Below are 22,142 nucleotides of genomic sequence, written 5' to 3' on the forward strand. Positions count from 1 at the left end.
AGTCATGTGCCCTACCAACTGAGCCAGCCAGGCACCCCAGACCTTTGGCTCTTTAGCTACAACACTTCTGAGAGTGACATTGCTGTGGGTTCATAAAAGAAGATACTGAAATTGACTCACATTATGCTTTTCATAAATGCGTAACTGTTTTGCTAATAACATCATCGGGATTTGCTATGGTCATTGCGCTCTCGGTCTCTAGTGACCTGTCTCTTTCATGACAGTACAAGAGAATAAAAGTCACGTGTAGTCTCACTAGCTGCCTGGATTGCATCATTTGAAAGTCACGCATATTTAAGAATAACAATGCTCCTTAGGAAAAGATGACTTTGCAGAAAGTGTTCAACATTATTTCCTTGTATTTTGTTTACATAACTATTTCAAAATATAATGGCTCACACTTAGGTTATAACGGCTCAGACTTAGGTAATGTTTCTTACTTAGCTGTATATTTCAAATGCCAGCAAAATATTTGCAAGCCACATTAGAGTACTAAAGTCACTAATATTAAAGATATGTGTATAATGTAATGAATCTTAAAAAGTCAAGACTGCAAAAGAAACTTAAGATACATGGCACCATTAGATAAAATTCTCAAGGGGGCATCCAATTATATCACAACATTTGGTATTTGGCTAAATGTAGGAAAATTAAGAAAATTCTCCCTCTACAAACTAAAAAGAAAAACCCGATCCTGAAATTCTGAGCATTACTTTTGAATTTAGAGAAGCTATACATACCTAAAATGTGATTACACAATAAAAATGTTACACTGCTTTAAAATCTTTGGCCAAGTACAACAAAAAGTGTAATAGAAAGCATGACGTGAAGTTAAGACAGTAATTTTGAGGTATTTGATGGATAATGGACTTCATTTTCAACAACCGTATTGATAGATGGATATAATAGAAGTTTCTAGGATTCTTTTCAAATCTATCTTGAAATAAAGTTGTTTTTTTTTTTATATTTTTGAGAGAATTTTGGTACTTAATCTGTCGGTAAGTGTAAATAAAAATTTAAGCATGCGTCCAAAGCATCACAGACCCATCAGAGCCTGCTGCGGCCAGACTGCCTTCTAGCGATAATTTAGGTTTAGGGCATGCAGACCGAGATGGCAGGTGCCTTTCCCAAAGTCACAGGAAGCGGGGGCTCACCAATAGCAGGTCTCCAAACTCCTTAGAATACTTCCCCCAAAGAGTCTGTGGTCTCAACGGCTTCAGAGCCCTGGTATCCCCACAAAGGAGGCCGCCTTTAAAAAAATGTGAATGCATTGCCTTCACGATGTGCGACATACTCAATTCCAACGTTAAAATACGTTCTCACAGATCCAGCATCTGTAACGCTTAGGTCATAATGCCAATCGCTGCAAAGGTAACTGAATTTTTTTCTGAATGAGTAAGGGCAGTTAAGCCTCCCAGGACAGGAAAGCATCATTTCTAAAGAGAATCACGTAAATAATTCAAAGTCTGAATTTGGTTCTTCTGTAAATCTTGGGCCCTCTGTGGTTCGGTACTGGTCAGAGAGCTCTCGGAGCGTAAAAAAGCAGAACTTATTATGAGGGAAAGAAAGAGTCCGCGGCTACTGGACAGACCTGGGGGTGGAGCACGGGCCTCAGCCAAGTTCTCAGGACAACTGTTTTTGTAACTTATTTTCTGCTTACCAGAAATGGTCCCACCTCCATTGAGGAAGTTTGCCCATTCCAGGCTCTGTGCCATATGCATTTACAAAAAGAGTTCTAAGTAGCGAACCTTCTAGGAGTTCATGGCTATGAAGTTACTCCTCACAGTTGGGTGGGTTTCACGGAGTTTCGCACGGCAGTAACACCAGTAAAGCCCCCGTTTCTCAAAACTAAGGGTGAGGCTGAGCGTAGACAGAATGTGACCTACGGCTATTTTCGGAACACAGATTACTGATCGCCAAACATATAAAGAAGGCGCAAGTGAAGCGAAGGTAAAGTCAGTAAACAATATTTTACTGAAACATTTCATGACACAGAAAATCTGTCTGAAGTGTAAAGTTACTGTCTTACACAGGAAGGACAGACCCATTTTCAAAGACTAATATGAATACAATAAATATGGAGTTTACATACTAATTTATACACAGAAACTCTGCCCCACAGCCATAAAAATTTATATTTAACAGTGCAACATATAATTTAATCATTTGATTTATTTGACAGGGTTTTTTTTTTCTTTCTAAACACAAATAACTACCTGGTTTTCATATACATATATAATATATATTTTATGTATATAGATATTCAACAATCTGTACAGCTTCTAAACATAAACTCCTAAAAGGCACAAGTGTCTATACAACATGTACAAAAATGGCTGGAGCGGACACAAAACAACAATTATTGGTCAAAAGTTCATGATTGCACAAAGATTAGTCATGAGTTTATGTCAGAAAAATGTGCTTTAAGGAAAGGAGGGTTTTCAAAGAAACCTTTAAGTGTTATATAAAAACAAAAACAAAAACAAAAAAACCAAAAAAACACAAAAAAACCCAAAACCAACCCCACCAAAAGCCCAGACCAAACCAAACCCCCCCAAGTCGAGGCCCACTAGGTGGCGATCACGAGCCTGTCCTCGTCGTCGTCACTACTCACGTCGCTGAACTGCGCGGTGGCCTGCCTTCGGGGCGGCGCTGCGGGCCCGGGCACCTGGCCCTCGGGGGAGCGAGTCCGCAGGCCGCAAGGCTCCAGGGAAGCTTCGGGACGCACCTGCAGCAGAGGCTCGGCCGAGGCGGCTGGTTTGCCCTGCAGAGGGGCGAGCTCGTGCCTGGGCTTCACGTGATTCACGGCGGCGGCCTTGCCCGCGTCCGCTTTCCTTGAGCCGTCGGGCCGGCCGGGGTCTCTCGCGGGGGCAGACGCATCTAGAACGTGTGTTGCATTTTCCCGCTGGACTTGGGGGGACCCCTGAGGAGACGAGGCCCCGCCGCCCTGATCTGCGCCGGCTCCCGAAGTCGGCCTGGGGGGCGCCTCCCGCGCCCTGGGTTGGGAAGGGGGCATCTCGGGAACCCCCGGCGGGTCGGCGGGCACTTGACCGACAGAGGGGATTAAAGTGGGCAAGGCAATGTTCAGGATCTGGAGGCCTGGAATGTGCGCCTGAGGGGTGGGGCTGCTCTGCGGGGAGGGGTTTGCGGTGAGAACCTGCAGGCCCACGGCACTGAGCGCCAGCCCCGGCGGGTGCACCTGCGGGGCCACGTTGGTGTTGGCGAGGCCCAGGATGTTGACGGTCTCCACGCCCAGCGAAGGCAGCGGCTGCAAGGCCTGCGTGCTGAGGTTCTGGAGGCCCGGCATGCGGATTTGGCCAATGGGTATACACGGCACCACGCCGCTCAATTCGGCCACTCCCGCGGGGCTGGGAGCGCCGGGAACTTCTGCAACCGAATCCCCGGGCGGGCCCACAGTTCTGTGAATCACATTGACGGCGGGGATCGTGAGCTGCATCGGCCCCGCCTGGATGGGCACGAACGTGGAGTACGTGAGGCCGGCGGGGACCACGTGGATTCCCCCGACTGGAACCATGTTGTAAGGTGTCCTGGACTGCTGTTGAGAATGCAGAGGGAGGTGGCTGAACAGATGAGTCTGGGGAGAGGGCAGGCCCGGAGGGGTCTGGAGGGTCACTTGCTGCTTCTGCTCTTGGGCGTCAGGCTGAGGCGAGGCCCCTGAGGGAGCCCCCACTGCTGTGTGCGGGCCGCGCTCAGCGGCAGGAGGGGGTTGTCGCACGCAAGCGGTGCCCTGAAAGACAACAGACAAAACCCCTTTCCAGCGAAACTGCCAGCGTAAAATCTCCTCTTCCTAACGAGGAGAAAGCGTGTATATTCACATAAAAATGACAGGCCTGCTAAAAAATGATGTCTTCGTTATAAAAAAGAAATTCCCAACTAAAAAATCTATTATGTCTTTGATCTCTAGGGCAAGGAACAGCAACGCATTTCATGGAATACTCTGCAGTTTTGCAAATTTCCTCCTTCCCTTTCCCTTTCCCTTCCCTTCTTCCCCTCCCCTCCCCTCTTTTCCTACCTTCACCCCCTCCCTCCCTCCCTCCCTTGCTTCCTATGTTTGTGAAAGGTCTACTGAAAATCAGATTTCCAGGCACTGGCAGGTATGTAAGTGATCTGGGATAGAGAAGCTGAGAACACAGGTGACCAGTCTGGAAGTAATTTAATTTAAATATCAAGTATAATGTAAATATTAATGCAATTGTTAAATTATATTAATTTAGAATAGCCTATAGAAATCTGAGCTTTCACAGACTTTTTCGTTTTCTCCAGTGTTACCTAGCAAACCAAGATCTGCCACATTTAGAAATAAACCCTATGGCCATCGTCAATACATACAAGACATAAGAGAAGGTAAGAGACGTTAAGAGGTCAGTGGGATGAATATATTCGGCATAGAATTAAACACTCCTCATGAGCCACCAGGGGTAAAAAGCACACGGAGGGTGGCTTTCTGTAGGCCCGTGTCTAGCCCCGAGCTGGTTCTCCGGCAGGAAGCTTTCCCAAGCTGTCACAGCAATTTCATCATTCAAGCAAAGTGAACTTCTTGATACATTTTTGGGGGCCACATTACCTTTGCCACAGACACTGGTCGCTGTCGTGTCGACAGGGGCAAAGTGCAAAATGTTTGGATAATTTAGCACAGATCCGTCACATCAATCGATGCCACTGGAAAAGCAATTCAGGGCAAGCGAGGGGGATAAATAGGTCCCAAGAGTCAGGTTCCCAATTGGAACATATATATTTTTAAAAAGGAGTGTAGTTTTAGAGAACCATTTGGTTCTTTCACAGATTTATGTGAAGTAACATGTGACCTCTGATTAAAATACCCAGCAAGAATCCAGGGGGCATAAATAAAGTCCTTTGCCTTTAAATACAACCAAAACTTGCGCTTGAACCCACTGACTTAGCCATAAATTAAAAAAAAAAAAAAAAAAAAACAAACTTAAGTACATTATTTTCTTGAGCCATGAGGATCCTCCTGTGGGGAATCCCTACAACAAGACATTTACCTGGGTTAAAGTAGTGTTCTTTCCGGCCACAGAACTTCCCAGAATTTCTTCTGATTCAGGGTAGTCTACAGACATCTGGTGACACGGGGACCTGGGCGTGGCCTCAGGTGATCTAGAAGAGTCGACGGGAGTAGCCGTTTCTTCTCCGTCTTTTGCGGCGTGCGGCCCGGTCTTCACCGGAGACTCTGTCTTCCGGCTGTGGTCTGACTGCACCGTGCTAAGTACGGTCATCTTGGTGGGCAAGGCTCTGGGTAGAACGTCCATCGGGTCCGTGTGCGCCCCAGAAAAGCAGTCGGCGATCCTGACGTCCTCCTCTGCGCTCCCAGGATCCTGGAGGCCACCTCTAGACGGAAGATGCTGCGGGCTGGCCGTAACGGAGGGAGCCGCTGACAAGACAGATTCAGCCTGACTGTCTTCATCGTCATCTTCATTTTCGTTATCGTCCTCATCCGGGCCATCCGACTCTTCAAGGTCATACCCAGACCGCTCGAAACCGAATCTTTGCTTCTCATCTAATAAAAACAACCGAGGGGCGATGTTATAGCATGTTTCGCATGTGGACAGGTGCAGCCTTTTATTTTCTTTTAGTTTTTATAAGCTTGGCAATGCTGTGAGGACCATAACAGAGAAGGGCCCTACTCACAGAAAGTCTCCAGTTTAGCCGAGGAGGGGTGGCAGGGGGAAGAATAAGTCAGTTGGGCCAGGAATCGGACAAGTGGGGCGCTGACAGAGAGTGGCATGGCCAGTACACTTGTCAGGGACGCAGAATGTGAAATGGGCCTCGGGAGGTTAGGCAGGTGAGGATAATATACCAAGAAAATCAGAAATAAAGGCCTCAACTATTTTTGTTTTTTAATTTTTTAACGTTTATTTATTTTTTGAGTGACAGAGAGAGACAGAGTACGAGCAGGGAAGGTGCAGAGAGAGACACACACACACAATCGGAAGCAGGCTCCAGGCTCTGAGCTGTCAGCACAGAGCCCGTAAAGGACTCAACCATTAAAGAAGACGGGAAGATATAAAAAATTTGACAGAGTTCAACACAACTCTTCCTGAGCTCTAGCTACTTCTCTGCCTCTCTTTTGAACAAACTGAAACAAAAAGCGAAACAAACTGATGGCATTTGGATTTGTGAGCCCAATAATTTTATTTGATAATTCTATGAAATACGTGAACTGATATTTGGATAGTATTTTAGAGAGGTTTCCATTGTGCTCTGGGTAGTAATACTCTCTAGGACTTAAGACTTCTACCTTTTTCTTTTCTTTTCGCTAAGAGAGGTGCTAAATTTTCCTGTCATTTTTTCCCTGTGGTAATCCAACTCGCTCCTCACAGGAAGAGGAACCATAACTAATAAGAGTCATTAGTATCAGCCTCATAATGTCACACGGGACCGTGTTTAACAAAGAAGATTCAGGAAGGTCCAGGGAATAGTTTCTTAATTCTCGTAAGATCATGTGGAAACTGGATTTAAATTTTTATCTGTTCAGAATCTCACAAAATTAGAGGTTCTTTCCCTTAGAAAGCTAATAAACTTTTAAAAAGTTAAATGGCGGATGAATGCAACACCTCTACCCCAAATCTCTGGCGCTGAGCTATAATAAAGAAGGTATCAGAATGTATTCAGCTTAGCTGCGAACCGTTCTGTCATTTACGCATACTTTTAACATTCTGCATTTATGTATACTTTCTGAGCAGGAAAAATAATAGGGAAATAAGCAACACGTTTGCTTCCTGCATATCCCAAATGGTCTGTGTATTAATTGATTTTACTATTCCTTCTATATTACCAAGTTCTTAGAGAAAAGTCTCAAAGGATCGACACCAAACCATTGGAGGCTGATTATTTCAAGAGGGTGGAATGGACTAGAACTTTTCTGCTGTTGATCTCAAGCACGTTACTTTTACAATTAAAACATTCAAGGACAAAACACATTCATTTAGGTTACTTTAACACATGATTTCATATGCTTTTTGCGTTGAGGGTTCTGCTGGTTCTGCTATGAAATAATGCTAATATCCTGAATCCCACCAGGCGCCCGTGCTAGAGATGGAATGGGTGATTTCTGGGTAAATGGCCTGCCCCCTGCCTCACAGATAGCTCTCCTGACCCCTATCAGATGGTTGAAATTCAAAACTGGAGTCATTCCCAATTTGTTTTGAATTTGCTCCAACAGTGCCGAGTCAGACATATTTTAAGAGACTGAGGGGAAAGTGGGAAAGAAAATCCAAAGACATGAGATGACCAGGGAACAGGTTACCAGACAGGGGGGCTGACTTCACCAGAGGCGAGCCCGGCTCCAAAGTCCAACTAGGGTGAGATGTGCTTTCACTTAAAAATTATTACTCTATCTTCAACAAACAAACAAACAAACAAACAAACAAGGCTATCTTCATATTGATGACTTTTTCAATATTCCCTATAAAGCTGAGGTCCCCGTCAATCAAACACTCCAAACTGTAAACAGAGACGGTGTCTGTGGGAAGAGAGCAGACATAAGCCAGCATCATCTGGGGTGTGTGCGATGGGACACTGGCCGGGAGGTTGCTGTTCAACAGATGACAGGCTGGTCAGAGCCAAGTATGGACTGCCCACGTTGTGTGAATCCTCTGAAGCTACTCTTTCCTGCAGGCTCTATGCCATGAACCCCATTCAAGTCCTCACAGGAAAGAGTGTGAGGTATCCCCTGTTGTCCAGATCTGGGGGACAGGTGCCGTAGCCAGAGAGAAGGAACAAGACATTCCACCTGGATCCACTTCCTCTCGCTCCGTTAGGGAAAAACACTGCGGAGGGAACGGCACAAGCACTGCTGCCCTTAGGAACCTAGTGAAAACTTACTGCAGTGGGGAGAGGGGAGGAACAGGAGAAAAAACACAGCTCTACTCCTTGAGGAAGGACAAGATTACCAGCTGAGTCCCCCACAACAGCTGAGGGAGTGGTGGGAGAACACAAGCGCCACGGCCCAGAAACCTAAAAGCATGGCGCATGTGGGAGTCTGAGGCTGAATCGGAACCCGAGGGCATCCTGTCCTCCCCCTCACCCCTAAATGCCAAGCTAAGACCTTTACGTAACGGGTAACAGCCGAAAACTGTTGGGAGAGGGATAGGAGATGAACGGGAATGTGTAGACTGACACTCACTGAGACGCCTAAAACTGGGACTGAAATGGGCATTGCCATCCTAATCAACCCCTCCTCCCCCAAAGACAAGTTAAGTCTAGAGGAATCTGAAGCCTCTGGTGCTGGAAGCCTGCCGTATATCACGCACCTGCAGCCCCACTTCTAACTACAAAAACTCTTGATGCCCACACTAAAGGCCCGGCAGGAGAGGCACACCTGTCAAGAGGCAGGAAGCCTATTTACGTAGTCTCCACTGTCTTACACAAGATGTCTAGCTCTCGTAACAAAAATTACGAGACATACAAAAAAGCAGGAAAAAAAACACGTATGCAGAAGAGAAAAAGCAATCAGAACCAGTCGGATAGGACACAGATGTCAGAAGCATCAGAGAATTCAAAATAATTGATGGGTTAAAGGCTTGTGGACCACCCGCAGGGTCCAGTGGGAATTTCAGCTGAGAGCTGGACACAGGTGACGGAGAAGGCAGTGAGATGCTACAAATGAAAAACAAAGTAACAATGACGACAAGAAAATGGCCAAACCCAGAGTTCTATGCTCAACGGAAACCGTGTTCAAAGACAAAGGAGAAATGCAGACTTTCTTAGAAAAATACAAGCGGAGGGGATTCACTGCCAGTAGACTTACTTGACAGTAAATGTTCAAGGAAACTCTTTGGGTAGAGAGGATACGGGCTCAGAAGGGAATGTGGATCGACACAAAAAGCTGAAGAGTATCAGAAGCAGAATAAGGATTTTTCTGTAAAGTTTTAATTGCTTGCTCTAAAAGACAACTGAACATCTGCGGCAGACATAATGGAGCGGGTGTTTACGGCACCGGTAAACGTAGACAGTATGAAAACAACAGCACAAATAACGGAAAGGAGGTACTGTGAATACAGTTACAAAGTCTCTAAGCTGCATGTGAAGTAATGCAGCATTATGTGAAGGAAGACAAGTAAATTTTCTAAAGAGGGGTAAATAACAAAGTCAAGGAGGAGATAAAACAGAGTCAAAAAAAATGCGCAATTAAGTCATAAAAAGAAAAAAAATTAAATAAAAAAAAACACACCCAGGTGGCAAGGTGGTAGGTTTTATTCTACTACATGAAAAATAACATTAAAAGGAATTTAAGTCTAACACCTTAATTAAAAGAGAGAAATTGCTAGACTGGATTAAGCAAGCAAGTGCCAAGTATATATACTATATACAAAAAAAACCCATTTTAAACAGAAAGACATAAACAGATTGAAAATAAAGTTTGGAGATGGGGCGCCTGGGTGGCGCAGTCGGTTAAGCGTCCGACTTCAGCCAGGTCACGATCTCGCGGTCCGTGAGTTCGAGCCCCGCGTCGGGCTCTGGGCTGATGGCTCAGAGCCTGGAGCCTGTTTCCGATTCTGTGTCTCCCTCTCTCTCTGCCCCTCCCCCGTTCATGCTCTGTCTCTCTCTGTCCCAAAAATAAATAAACGTTGAAAAAAAAATTTTTTTAAAAAATAAAAAAATAAATAAAAAAAAGAAAATAAAGTTTGGAGAAAAGTATACCTTACAACATTAACGAAATCACAGCTGGAAAAACTGTATCAGTACCAGGCAAAGTAGATTTCAGAACAAAGAATACTATCAAGAATGAACAGGAACATTACATCATGATAAAAGACATATAATCCTAAATGTATATCAACTAATAAACCAGAGCCTCAAAATAAATGGGGCTAAAACTGAAAAAAGTGATAAACCAATCCACAATTAGAGTTGAAGATTTTAACATCCCACTCTTAGTAAGTGATGGAACAAGCGTACAGAAAATGGGCGACAACACAGAAGGAAGACCTGAAAAACACTACCAATTAACTAGTCCCAGCTGACAGTTATAGAACATTCCAAGCAGTAACACACTCTGCTTTCCTTGTAAGTGTACATGGAATGTTCACCAATCTCTGCCATATTCAGAGCTACGAAGCAAACCTCAACACATTTAAGTTAATAAAAGTCACAGAGTAAGTATTCAGATGAAAACAGAATCAAACTAGAAATCAATAATTGGAAGATACCTGAAAATCTTCCAATATTCCAGACTTACGAAACATATTCCTAAATAATCTGTGGGTCAAAGAGTAAGTCTCAAAGAAAGGTTAGAAATACTTTGAGGTAGATGAATTTATATTTTTAAAATGTTTATTTATTTTTGAGAGAGACAGAGAAAGAGCATGGGGGAAGGGTAGAGAGCGAGGGAAGACAGAGGATCTGAAGCGGGCTCTGTGCTGATAGAGAGATGGATGTGGGGCTTGAACTCATGAACTATGAGATCATGACCTCAGCTGAAGTTGGACGCTTAACTGACTGAACCCTCCAGGCGCTCCTGAGCTAGATGAATATTAAAATATAACACTCAAATTGTGGCATGCAGCTAAAGAAGTGGTTATTGAGAAACTTACTGTATCAAACACTTCTGTTAGAAGAGAGGTCTCAAATAAATAATGTAAGTTCTCCCCTTTAGAAATGAAAAAGAGAAACCAAAACTAAACCCAAAGCAGGGAGCAGAAAGGAAATAACAGAGATGAGAACAGAAATAAAGAAATTGAAAAAAGAAAAACAGGAATCCAATAAAACCAGAAACTGGGTCTTTGGGGAAAGAAATGAAAAAAAAAAAAAATTGACAAACATCTAGTAATACTGGCCAAGGGGAAAAAAAAGATACAAATCACCAGCAATAGGAAAGAAAAAGGGGATATTACTACAAACCCATAGATATTAAAAGGATAATAAATCTATTAAAAACTCTATTGCCCACCAATGAACAACTAGAATTCAAAATTAAAGATACAATACTATTTGGGGCTCCTGGGTGGCTCAATCGGTTAAGCGTCTGACTTCAGCTCAGGTCACGATCTTGTGGTTTGTGAGTTCGAGCCCCGCGTCGGGCTCTGTGCTGACAGCTCGGGGCCTGGAGCCTGCTTCGGATTCTGTGTCTCCCTCTCTGTCTGCCCCTCCCCCATGTGTGCACGGGCACGCTCCCGCTCTCAAAAATAAATAAACATTAAAAAAACCCCACAATGCTATTTAAAATAGCACCAAAAGAATAAAATTTAAAAATGTGCAGGATTTGTAGGTTGAAAACTACAAAATACTAGTTAAAGAAACGAAAGACAGAAGTAAATGAAGACATCTAGTATATTCAGAGACAGACTAGAAGTTTCAATATTGTTAAGGTAGCCTTTCTCCCAAATTCAATCTATAGATGCAATACAATTGCAATAAAAATCTCACAAAATCTCATAAAAAAAGCTCAGTCAGTTAAGCATCCGACTCTTGATTCTGGCACAGGTCATGATTTCACAGTTTGTGAGTTGAAGCCTCGCTTCAGGCTCTGTGCTCACAGTACGGAGCCTGCTTGGGATTCTCTCTCCCTCCCTCTCTTTCTGCCCCTCCCCAGCTCACACTCTCTGTCTCAAAAGTGAATAAATTAAACAAAACAAAACAGAAAGGTAGCTCCATGGGGAAAGGACAGTCTTCTCAATAAATATCACTGAAACGAATGGACATCCACATGGGAAAAACATGACACATACTTTATATCTTCCACAATCACTCAAAACCGATCATATATCTAAATGTAAAATACACAACTGTAAAACTTCTCAAAGAAAACTGTAGAAAATCTGTAACCTTAGGGTAGACAAAGGTTTCTTACGTAGGACACCAAAAGCACAATTAAAAAAAAAATTGATAAACTAGGCAACCTGAACATTCATTTTTTTTTTCCTCTGAGAAAGACATTGCAAAAATGAACAAAAAGATAGACGTAGATGGCAAGACCACTTCTGCAAATTACATTTTTGACAAAGAAAATATTTCCAGGATATATTTTTTAAAAATATTAAGATTCAACAATCAATAAATACATGTCCCACTTGAAAAATGGACAAAATTTCTGAATAAATACTTCACCAATACTTTTCCAGACATCTGGAAAACAAATAGCATATGAAAATATGCTCAATATCATCAACTAAAGAAATGCAAATTAAAACTGCAACCAAATACCACTGTAAACCTGTTAGAATAGTTTTTTTAAACTGTGCTGGGAAGGGCACAGAATAACTCGACTCCCATGCATTGCTGGTGAGACTGTAAAATGATGCAGGCACTTTGAAAAGCAGTCTGGACAGTCTGTTATAATATTAAACCTATACCAGCCATATGACCCAGAGATTCCTACCCCTAGTATGAAACCATGCAGAAATGGAAATTTAAATTCATATAAAAACCTATACGTGAATGTCTTTAAAAAAAATTTTTTTTTTAGCGTTTATTCATTTTGGAGAGAGAGAGAGAGACAGAGTGCAAGCAGGGAGGGGGAGAGAGGGAGACACAGAATCTGATGCAGGCTCCAGGCTCTGGGCTGTCAGCACAGAGCTCGATGTGGGTTCGAACTTGTGAACTGCGAGATCATGACCGGAGACGAAGTCGGATGCTTAACGGACTGAGCCACCCAGGAGCCCCATGAATGTCTTATGACAAGTTCATTCATATTTGCCAAATACTAGCAGCACTCCAGATCTTTTGGCTGGTCTGTGGATAACAAATCATGACACATCAATACAATGGAATACTACTTAACAATAAAAAGAAATGAACTATGGATAACTCTTACTTGCCTTATGCTAAGTGAAAGAAGCCAGACCCGAAAAGCTACTTACTCTGTTTTCCCTTTTATATGCACTCTGGAAAAGAGATCAGTGGTGCTAGGGGTTGCTGGGTAAGAGAAGCAGTTGTCTATGAAGGAATGGCACTAGGGGAGTTTTTGGGGTGATGGACCCTAGGTGACCTTCGCAAAGAGGGCTCTGACCAGGTGAGGTGAAGGCTAAAGACAAAAAGAACTGCACCCAAACACTGCACTGCAACTTAAGTCTGTCCTTCTCGGGTGGGTTAGGATTTCGGGAACTGGCTCACTGATGAACACTGGAGTTGAACAAATACGTAAATGCATTGTAGATGAGGACCGGGTTCCTCATTGTGGGTGAAAGAAAAAGAAGGAAATAGAATATGCTAGAATCAACTTTGTGGTGCTGGCCTGGAATTGGAAACATGTATGGACTCGTGTTTCATTCATGTATATGGCATAACATGTATGTGTGCGTGTGTGTGTGTGTGTGTGTGTGTATTCACACACACAGATACAGAAATAGTGTGTAAGTAGGAGTTAGCACATGTACATATACTTCCTAGCACTATCCACTGAGAGGGCTCAGAAGCAGTGACAGGTCAGTAGCAATGAACACACCATCCAGCGAGATCTTGGTTTCTAAATACCATTCTCCGGTAAAGAGAACCAGAGGCCTTGTAGAAATGGTTGATTTTGGGGTTGAAACATCTTGGGGTGCTAGAAAATCAGGAACTTCTTAAAAAAACAAAACAAAACATGGGGCAGGTTGAAAGGGCACAGGAAGAGACCTCAAAGAGCTCTCGATGGCCCGTTTTATTGAGCTGTACCCAAGCAAACACCGTAAAAGATTATAACCCAAAGAATACAATACATATCTTTGAGTCCATAGTGATATAACTGAATAAAAGGCTGAGGGGACAAAAGGAGACATGGTAACTTCTCCCTGCAGAAAAATTCTAATTAATAAATTAGAACGCTCTAGTAAATCCCTCAGCAAGATCCACCAATGTAGAAATAGGACATCTACATATTCTCAAAGCATCTCCCATAAACGTTTAACAACGACAACAGGCAGTAAGTTAACAGTAGAGAGTCCTGGTTAACGTGACCAACAATACCTACTGACGTAATGTACCTTCCGATACAAACACTAATAAAAGTACAGTCACCCTACGGCACCTTCCTAATACTGCCAACCCCAATCCCATCGTGAGCGTACATCAGAAAACCCTGAATTGAGGACGTTCTACAAAATAACCGATCAGTATTCCCTACAAACATCTAGGTCACGGAAGACAACAGCGACAGGGGAACACATTGGCAGAGTCTAAAGAGGCATGGGCCACGAAGGGCAGTGTGGGATTCTGAAGGAGACCCCGGGGCAGGAAAAGGACAACGGTGGCAAAACTGGTGAAATTCAAGTCAGTTCTGTCCTTTAGTCAGTTAACGCGGAGCTGGAGTTAGTCTCTTAGGGTTGGCAAATGTCCTGCGTTATGTAGACGCCGACACAAGGAGAGGCTGGGTGAGGAGCTCACGGGAACTGTCTACACTCGTTTGCGGCAGCTTTTCTGTGAGACTAAAATAATCTTTTGGAAAACTGCGTGAAACAAACAATTGGTCAGTACTCCAGGGTCTTGTCCTTACTCTATCGACACGAATATTCCATCTCATTCAGATAGGCTTGCATGAAATCCACCTCCCTGCTGTTCTCACAGTCATAAAGACTTCTCTTTCTGCGAAGCAATTTTTTTCTTTCCTATTGTTTAATAAGAAACTATTGGTTCTTGAGACCAAAGCCAACACTTCTCTTGGTCAATTTAAAAGCATAGGAGATTTCTCCAAAATATACCAGGATCTACATACACATGTTAAATTTTTACCACCTGAACCTGTTCCTACCTTGTATCTTGCACCTATTGTTACATCTCTTGGTTCATTGTGCATAAGGGGACTGAATGGCTCTACTCTGGGTCTGGCCACCGGGACTCTAGTAGAATCTAGCTTAGCACGTCACATAGCTCAATCCTATTTGATCATGACTAAAACAAGGACTAGTTAAGGACGTGACATTTCCTCAGATAATAATTTTAAAAACTGTGAAATGCAGTTAATTATTTTCAAGTGTCAAGCCCACAGCTCACAAGTGTCGGGGCCGAGATTCAAACCCAGGTTATGTTTGGCTCCTGAGTCTGTGCTAAACATCCCCCATTCCAATGTCATATTTTAAAAATCTAACTACAGAGTGATATGAAAGGTCAACAATAAATTACAGAAATGCAGCTAGCTTATGACTATGCATGAGTTGAAATGTTTATAGGTACACACATTAGAATCTTTGATTATGAATAGGAGAACATACAAAATGCAATCCCCAAGAAGAATGTAAACTAGTAACTTAACCTTTTATATTTCACCACAAATACACTGCAATTTATATATAGGTACAGATTTTCAGTGTATGCAGTTTATGTGAGAGATTTAAAAAAAAAAACAACAAAAACCATACACTGTTTAAGGAGAAGGGGGTAAAACTATTTGCCTCCATTTTAATCTGATTTCGCCTCGATCACGCCGAGTTTCAGACCAAAGTTGGAGGTATGATGGGTAGGAAGACACACAGGGTGGTTTTACGGGACCTTCCTTTCTCCCTGGCCAGAGCCACAGGCCTACAGCTTGGGAGGACCTAACAAGGGCTGGGATTCCTTTCTGCAGATTTCCTTCGCCAAGACAAGGAGAGAGTAATGTTTACCTCCCTGCATGCGCTGTGTCTTCAAACTCCTGAAGGGGGAGACCACTGTCCTTGTTTGGAAACCTGAAAATGAATTCTGGATCATTACATACTTGTTAAACAGGGTTGATCCTCTAGGGTGACAGAGAAAAGATGGACCGGAGAGCTTAAATGAATGGAAGATGATGGCATCCTTTTAAATATCCGTAGCACCGACGCAGAGCCCACCCACTCACATGAACACGAATTTGTTTATGTGTGCTAATAAAAGTCCTTTCATGTAACCCCGCGGTCCCCTTAGCCCCACTCCTACCCCCAAAGACGATGATTGCTACTGCCCGGAAATTAGGCTGACAGAAGACAAAGCGGGGAAAAGTGACTCGTCTGTGATCACAAGCCAGCGGGGACGAGAACACAGACTTGTTAACCACTCCCCAAACTTAACCATTTAGGACTCTGCGGTATCGCTCGTTTTGCTGTAGCAGGTTACACAGTGTAGTAACTACTACGCCAGACCACGCCGAGCACCTGTTACATCAGAAGCCGGTAAACTACGGCTGCTGGGCTGGCCGCGTGCGGCTTGCTGCCTGTTCAGGTCAGTCAAGTTCCACCGATGCACAGCAGGCCTGCTGGTTTACAAACCGCCTAAGGCAGCTTTTGGCCACAACCACAAGCGTCAGTAGTCACGGCAGGGACCGTATGACCCACAGAACCTAAAAATATTCACTATCCGGCCCTTTCCAGAAGAAAATTTGCCCACGTCTATATTCTGCTGTCATGCTTAAATCTAACAAGCACCTCATAGCAGCACCGATCATCAAATTCATCCTAGTTCAGCGATTTCTATACGGCTCGGGCGCATCAGAGTGGAAATCTGGAACCAGGTTTCCATGTATCCAGGAGTCCTGTCGTTACGCCAATAAGATGTACTGACTTCGCACTATTCTTGCGACCGTTCCCTTCGTGGTGTGGACAATACAGAGTGTAATATTCCAGGAGCGTCAAGGCTGGAGCGTCTGACCCCTCTGCATCACCCGGGGAGCCCGGAACAGATACAAAAAAAAAAAACCATACTTGTTCCCAAACTCATAAATGCGTGGCCCTTAAGACTTCTATTACTTCCTATTTTTCCAATACTCAGTAAAATTTTATGCAAGTGTAAAATTAACTTTATTTTCTGTGAATTTAAATTCACGAGGGAAAGAAGAGGTATTCGGTGCAGTGACCTTGCTCTTCAAGAGTAAATGTTTCGAACAATATCCCTAGACATGGATTTCAAAACCCAGCGCGGGCTGGATGAAGGGTACCCCGCCCTCCCATCCTTGCCAGACAGTGACACCTGCTGGAAGGTGCTCAGACTCACGAGAGGTCAGCACCACCCCGTCCGGGATCCACACTCTCCTGCTGTCATCTGTTTTTGTTCTTCTCACATGTTTAGAAATATTACTTGGAGATCCAGACAAACAGCCGCAAAAACTGGGGAAATTTTCCTTGAAAGCCCGCAACTACTGCAGTAATAAACTTTTGTGTTATTTTTGGATGTTTTTAAAAAGATGAAAACATCATTCAGCATGTAATGGGCCAGAGTTTACCGTTTTACTTTAGGAAGTACACCGAAAGACTCTTATCTGTGTCGTTTGTTAATGGCATTAAGACTTATTTATCTTAAATATAAATCTTAAGAGCTCTTATGGTCTCACATCGTACACGGAAATTTTTCTTAGGAGTACTAATGTTTTCCAACAAAATCCCAGTGACAAAAACATACTGTGCAGGTTTCATGTAGACAGGATTTCATTTAGAGAAACACACTTCAATTTATTTTAAGGGTAAATGTGCTACAGGTTTGAAATCCTGCGAGCTAACATCGTTTTCTTACACACATTATCCTCTACCTCACCCCCAGCGAGAATCACTTTTGCAGCTGCATTTTGCCACGCTGAATGGCTCTCCCAGTTTGGCAGCTGAGGGCACATATTAACATTCCTAGCACTGAGGTCCGGCATTCTGTTGACAAAAACATTCTTTGGATCAAGGCATGAAAGCAAATAGCCAGCAGCGCGTTTTTTGACATAAAAGGTGAAAACGAAAAAGTATTCGCTAATACCCCAAGAACACAGGGACCAAATTCCTGAGACAGTGTAACTTTGCACGACAAGACGAATAGGAGGGCCACGTGCAGCTGGCTGGAGGGATGAGACTTTTCGTGAGCACATACTATAATTACAGCTCGAGTTGCTGGTTTTAAGCTAAACAGAAACTTCTTCACAATGCCAAATGTCCGTATTTTATTTCCTTTTAATTAAAAAAAAATCTACTTTTTTAAATATTTATTTTTGAAAGAGAGAGAGAGAGAGAGAGGGAGATGCAGAATCGTGAAGCAGGCTCCAGGCTCTGAGTTGTCAGCACAGAGCCGGATGAGGGGCTCGAACTCAGGAACCATGAGATCATGACCTGAGCTGAAATCAGAGGCTTAACTGCCTGAGCCACCCAGGCACCCCTTGGCAAATGTCCTTATTTTAATGGTAGGCTTAGAACAATTTGTAATTCCTCCTGCTTCATTCAAAGTAAATGTTTCCAAGCATCTGTCCATTTACTCCCCTTGGACATCAGCACAAGAATTACAGGCTAAAATGGGCAGCCATGCAGCCTGCTGTTACTAAGAGTAGTAAGGAATTTAAAATATCCAGGGTCTTCAGTCCTTCGTCCACCATCCTTTTCACATTGATCCTCAGTAAGTGCTCTTTATCACCCAGCGAGCATGCACGTGACCCCAATGAAGGACATTCCCAGTATCATGTTGGTGGGCACAGAAGAGAACAGGTTTAGGATAATTAAAAAAAAAAAAAAAAAAAAAAAAGATTGACGATAATACCAGGAAAAGAAACACGAAGGTTAAGGAGAAATAAGCCCAGAGGAAACCTTTGTTGAAACTAGACAAAACGAGGCAGACATCCAGAAATAACTATACATATAGCATAGGAAGCCTTGGACTTTTCCCAGAAGGCCCTAAGCTGGCCAAGACATTACCAAATGGTAAAAATGGTTAAGAAATAAATACTCGGGGGTGCCTGGGTGGCTCAATCGGTTGAGTGCCCGACTTCAGCTCAGGTCATGATCTCACGGTTCGTGAGTTCGAGCCCCACATTGGGCTCACTTCTGTCAGCGCACAGCCTGCTTTGGATCCTCTGTCCCTGCGTCCCTATCCCCCTCCCCTGCCTGTTCTCGTGCTCTCTCTCTTTCTCTAGAAAAAAAAAACACAAAAAACAAAAAACAAAACAACCGAAAAAAACCACAAAAAACAAACAAAAAGAAAGAAATATTCTGGTGACATACTCTAGTAATTCCTGCCTTTCTGAGCCTTTGCTACATTTTGTTGAACAAATAGAAGCTCAGAGAGGCTAGTTCTTGGTGGCAATCACACGTGTGCTACAGAAAAGATCTATTTAAATGGCCAAACCCCTAAATTTTTCCTGTAAGCCTAAACACACTGTTCTCAGGATAGGGTTTTGGGTGCTATTCTGGCAAAGTCTGGCATTTAGAATCCGGTTTCCCTAATAACATCATTGTGGGTTACTTTTTCCTTTAAAAAGATTGACCCCCATCTCTCAGAGGTCTGAGGTGATCAAGGTTTAAAGATATGCTGTACGTTATTACATGTCCTGTTAGCATGGGCAGTCTGTCTGCGATGGTCGTGAAGGTAAGCCCCCCTCCTACGGCACCGTAGGACCCCACTGCCCATGCCGCTCCTACACTGTTAAACCAGGAAATCTGTCACGCGGCTATCAAAACTCCGTAGGAATTTAAACCAGTACCCGGAGAAGACAACATCACAAATTTTCATGCTGATCGAGCCTTGACATTTTAGAGGAATGGGTTCGGTTCCCAAAAGACAAGGGGCTCCTGAATCTCACTTAGTTTTCTTGAATCACTATTCTCTTCAGTAGGCATCTACAACCTGTCAGTGTAATTAGTGACCAATGTCAACTGCATTTAGGAAGAGCCAGGTGCTGCTAAAGGACAGTCAACTGGTTGAGTTTACTTAGTTATTCCTGACTTCCACTTTTCACCTGGCTGGACTAGCTGGCTCCCAACAACTTGAGGCTGTGTCGGCATGAAAGGCATCTGCGAAGCCACCGGTACCACTACCTTTCTGAAATACAGGTAAGAAAGCTAACCGTGCTAAGAGCCGTGCACCTCACTGCCAGCCAAGCCCTTGGCACTTTCCTGAATGTTTACTGTGGACACGCGGCAGCTGGAATCCCAGTGTGGTTTCTGACAGTGCGTGTGCACAGGCTTAATACTGGATATATGTTAGATTACAAATATGAGAAACGATATCAAGACCCCAGGATGCCACAGAAGCATTTGAGAAAGCTGTTCACCACTGAAGAACAAAGACAGCAGGTTTGCTCGTTTTCATCGGTGGGGCCATGAAGACGGAGAATACGCTCTCAGGCAGGAATGTCGAGATGGCAGGGGATCCTAGGTGGCAGCTAAAGTCGCAGGAGGAACCACTGCCATGCATCTGATCCCTACGAGGGGGAGGCTGCCCTTGTGGCCAGGGTGATGGGCAACCCCAGCGGGTAAGGAGGGTGCAGAGAAGCGAACTTGAATGGAAGATCACTCGACACTGACCAGCCTCAGAGCCCCAAGCTCCGGTCTACCAGCAGATGTACGCTTCAAAATTTAAAACTGCAATACCTGAAAGCATGGACTCTCCTTCCTAAGTTTTTAAAAGGCAGCCACTTCATCTCCTACAAATGTATGCCTGGTAATTTGTATGTTTCCTCTGGAAGGGAAATTGACGGTAAAAGTGAAACACTTCATAACAAGCTGCTAGGCCTTATCACATCCTTATGGAGTCGATAAGGGCAGGGTTTCCAAATATACACAGAAACCTTAAAAGTGGGAACAAATCAGGCCCTTACCTTTTAGGACAGTCTATTCTATGGGGACAATTCTATACCAGAGTGATGCTGGGTCAGAGTAGAAATTAATTCCAGGGGAAACAGTGCTCCCTAATTTAATAAATGAAGAACGAGATTTCTAAGTTAGTCGATACACATGTATACATGCAATTGGATGTCATGAGAGAGAAACCACACCAGACTTTCCACCCAACCTTGTAAACTCCATCTACAGGGGAATAAGGGACATAGAAGAACTGAGGCACTTTCTCTATAGAAACAGCTTTCCAGAAAGAGCCTTTTGCCCTATGCTATGGTTTTATTGTTGCTGCTGAACGGGACCATCCACTTAATGAAATCATGCTTCTTTTAGTCACTATGGTCTAATTTCTCACTACAAAATAAAAATCACATCATCGGTGGGGGCGGGCGGGGTGGGAGGAGAACAAAAATAAAACCAAAGCAAAACAAAAAAAGAGCTCAGCAATGAAAATTCCAGAGTCACGGGTTAAAAGCCCCATTATCTTTTCTTTTGTGAAAGACAGGTGTATGTGGGTCTAAGGAGGCAATGGCTTTAAATGACTGTAGGTGACATTAAAAAAATTAAACTTTTTAAGTCTTGGGAACACTTTACATATTACGGAATGTTTAAAAGAATAAAAATATGGGGGTGCCTGGGTGTCACAGTTGGTTAAGTGTCTGACTTGGGCTCAGGTCATGATCTCACAGTTTGTGAGTTCAAGCCTTGCGTTGGGCTTTGTGCTGAGAGCTCAGTTTTGGATTCTGGAGCCTGTTTCGGATTCTGTGTCTCCCTCTGTGTCCCTCCCCCATTCGTACTCTGTCTGTCTCTCTCTCAAAAATAAATTAAAAAACAGAAGAGTGAAAGTACTAGAAAAATCATAGCAAAGAAATAATGGTTTTCGAGTGTCACAACATCAAGACATCTGTATCAACTGCCACAGCAGAGACTCTGATTCTATCTAAGGATAAGTGAGCATAGTTTGCACCTGGAGCGAGTGCGCCCTTGCGTAGTCGGACCCGTCCCTCAGCACTGGTCAGCTATGTGTCCTGTCCAACTCTCTCACATCTTGTCCCAGTTACATGCTTATCAGTACCCTACTTCGCTCTCCTAACCTCGGGGCTTTTGCCCAAACGACTCCCTCGGTCCAGAATGCTGGCCCCCGTCAGCTGCAGGTACGTCGCCGATAAAGCAACGTATGGATGGATAAGCCCCTTCCCCTACTTCCGGGACACCCTCGGTCATCTTTCTACAACCAACGAGGCATCTCTGCTCCTTCCCCAACCCCAGCCTTGGGGAGCAAGCCCTGCTGAGTCTGTGCCTCCTGAGGGCAGTGACTATGCATGTAACAGCTGCTCAAGTGCTAAGTACGTAAATGGATGTGTCAATGAGAGAATTAACTTTTCTTCTCTGGAACTACTGAAGAACAGAACAGATCTTCACCCATCTGGAATGGTGGAATCATCGGAGAACTTGAACTAACTTCTAGTCTTCTGATCCAATGACCAATAAATAACAAATTAACACATGCCGTCATCGCCTCAATGTCACCTGTGTCTGCCTAGGCCATGTCATGTAAACACTGCTTATAGTAAAGGCATTAAATACTATATTAGGGCTACCACCGGATTTGAGTGAAGGGATTTCATGGAAACTAACATGTCAAATTCTAAACATAAT

General features: G+C 43.7%; 1 protein-coding gene across 6 annotated transcripts in view; it reads right to left on the reverse strand.

The window, feature by feature from the left end:
* Positions 1–1,951: 1,951 nt before the first annotated feature.
* HIVEP1 (HIVEP zinc finger 1) overlaps positions 1,952–22,142 on the reverse strand; it is a 148,669-nt gene continuing 128,478 nt past the window's right edge. For 5 of the 6 annotated variants that reach the window (XM_045497391.1, XM_045497392.1, XM_045497396.1 and 2 more), the window contains 2 exons: positions 5,025–5,536; positions 1,952–3,808 (listed from right to left, as the gene is read on the reverse strand). In XM_045497391.1, coding sequence (XP_045353347.1) covers positions 2,570–3,808; positions 5,025–5,536 — 1,751 coding nt within the window. In that variant the 3' untranslated portion in view covers positions 1,952–2,569. The remainder of the gene's footprint in view (positions 3,809–5,024; positions 5,537–22,142) is intronic. The other variant, XM_045497395.1, reaches the window with a different exon arrangement.

The sequence above is a fragment of the Leopardus geoffroyi genome, chromosome B2 (genome assembly GCF_018350155.1).
Source record: "Leopardus geoffroyi isolate Oge1 chromosome B2, O.geoffroyi_Oge1_pat1.0, whole genome shotgun sequence".
Taxonomy (NCBI): domain Eukaryota; kingdom Metazoa; phylum Chordata; class Mammalia; order Carnivora; family Felidae; genus Leopardus; species Leopardus geoffroyi.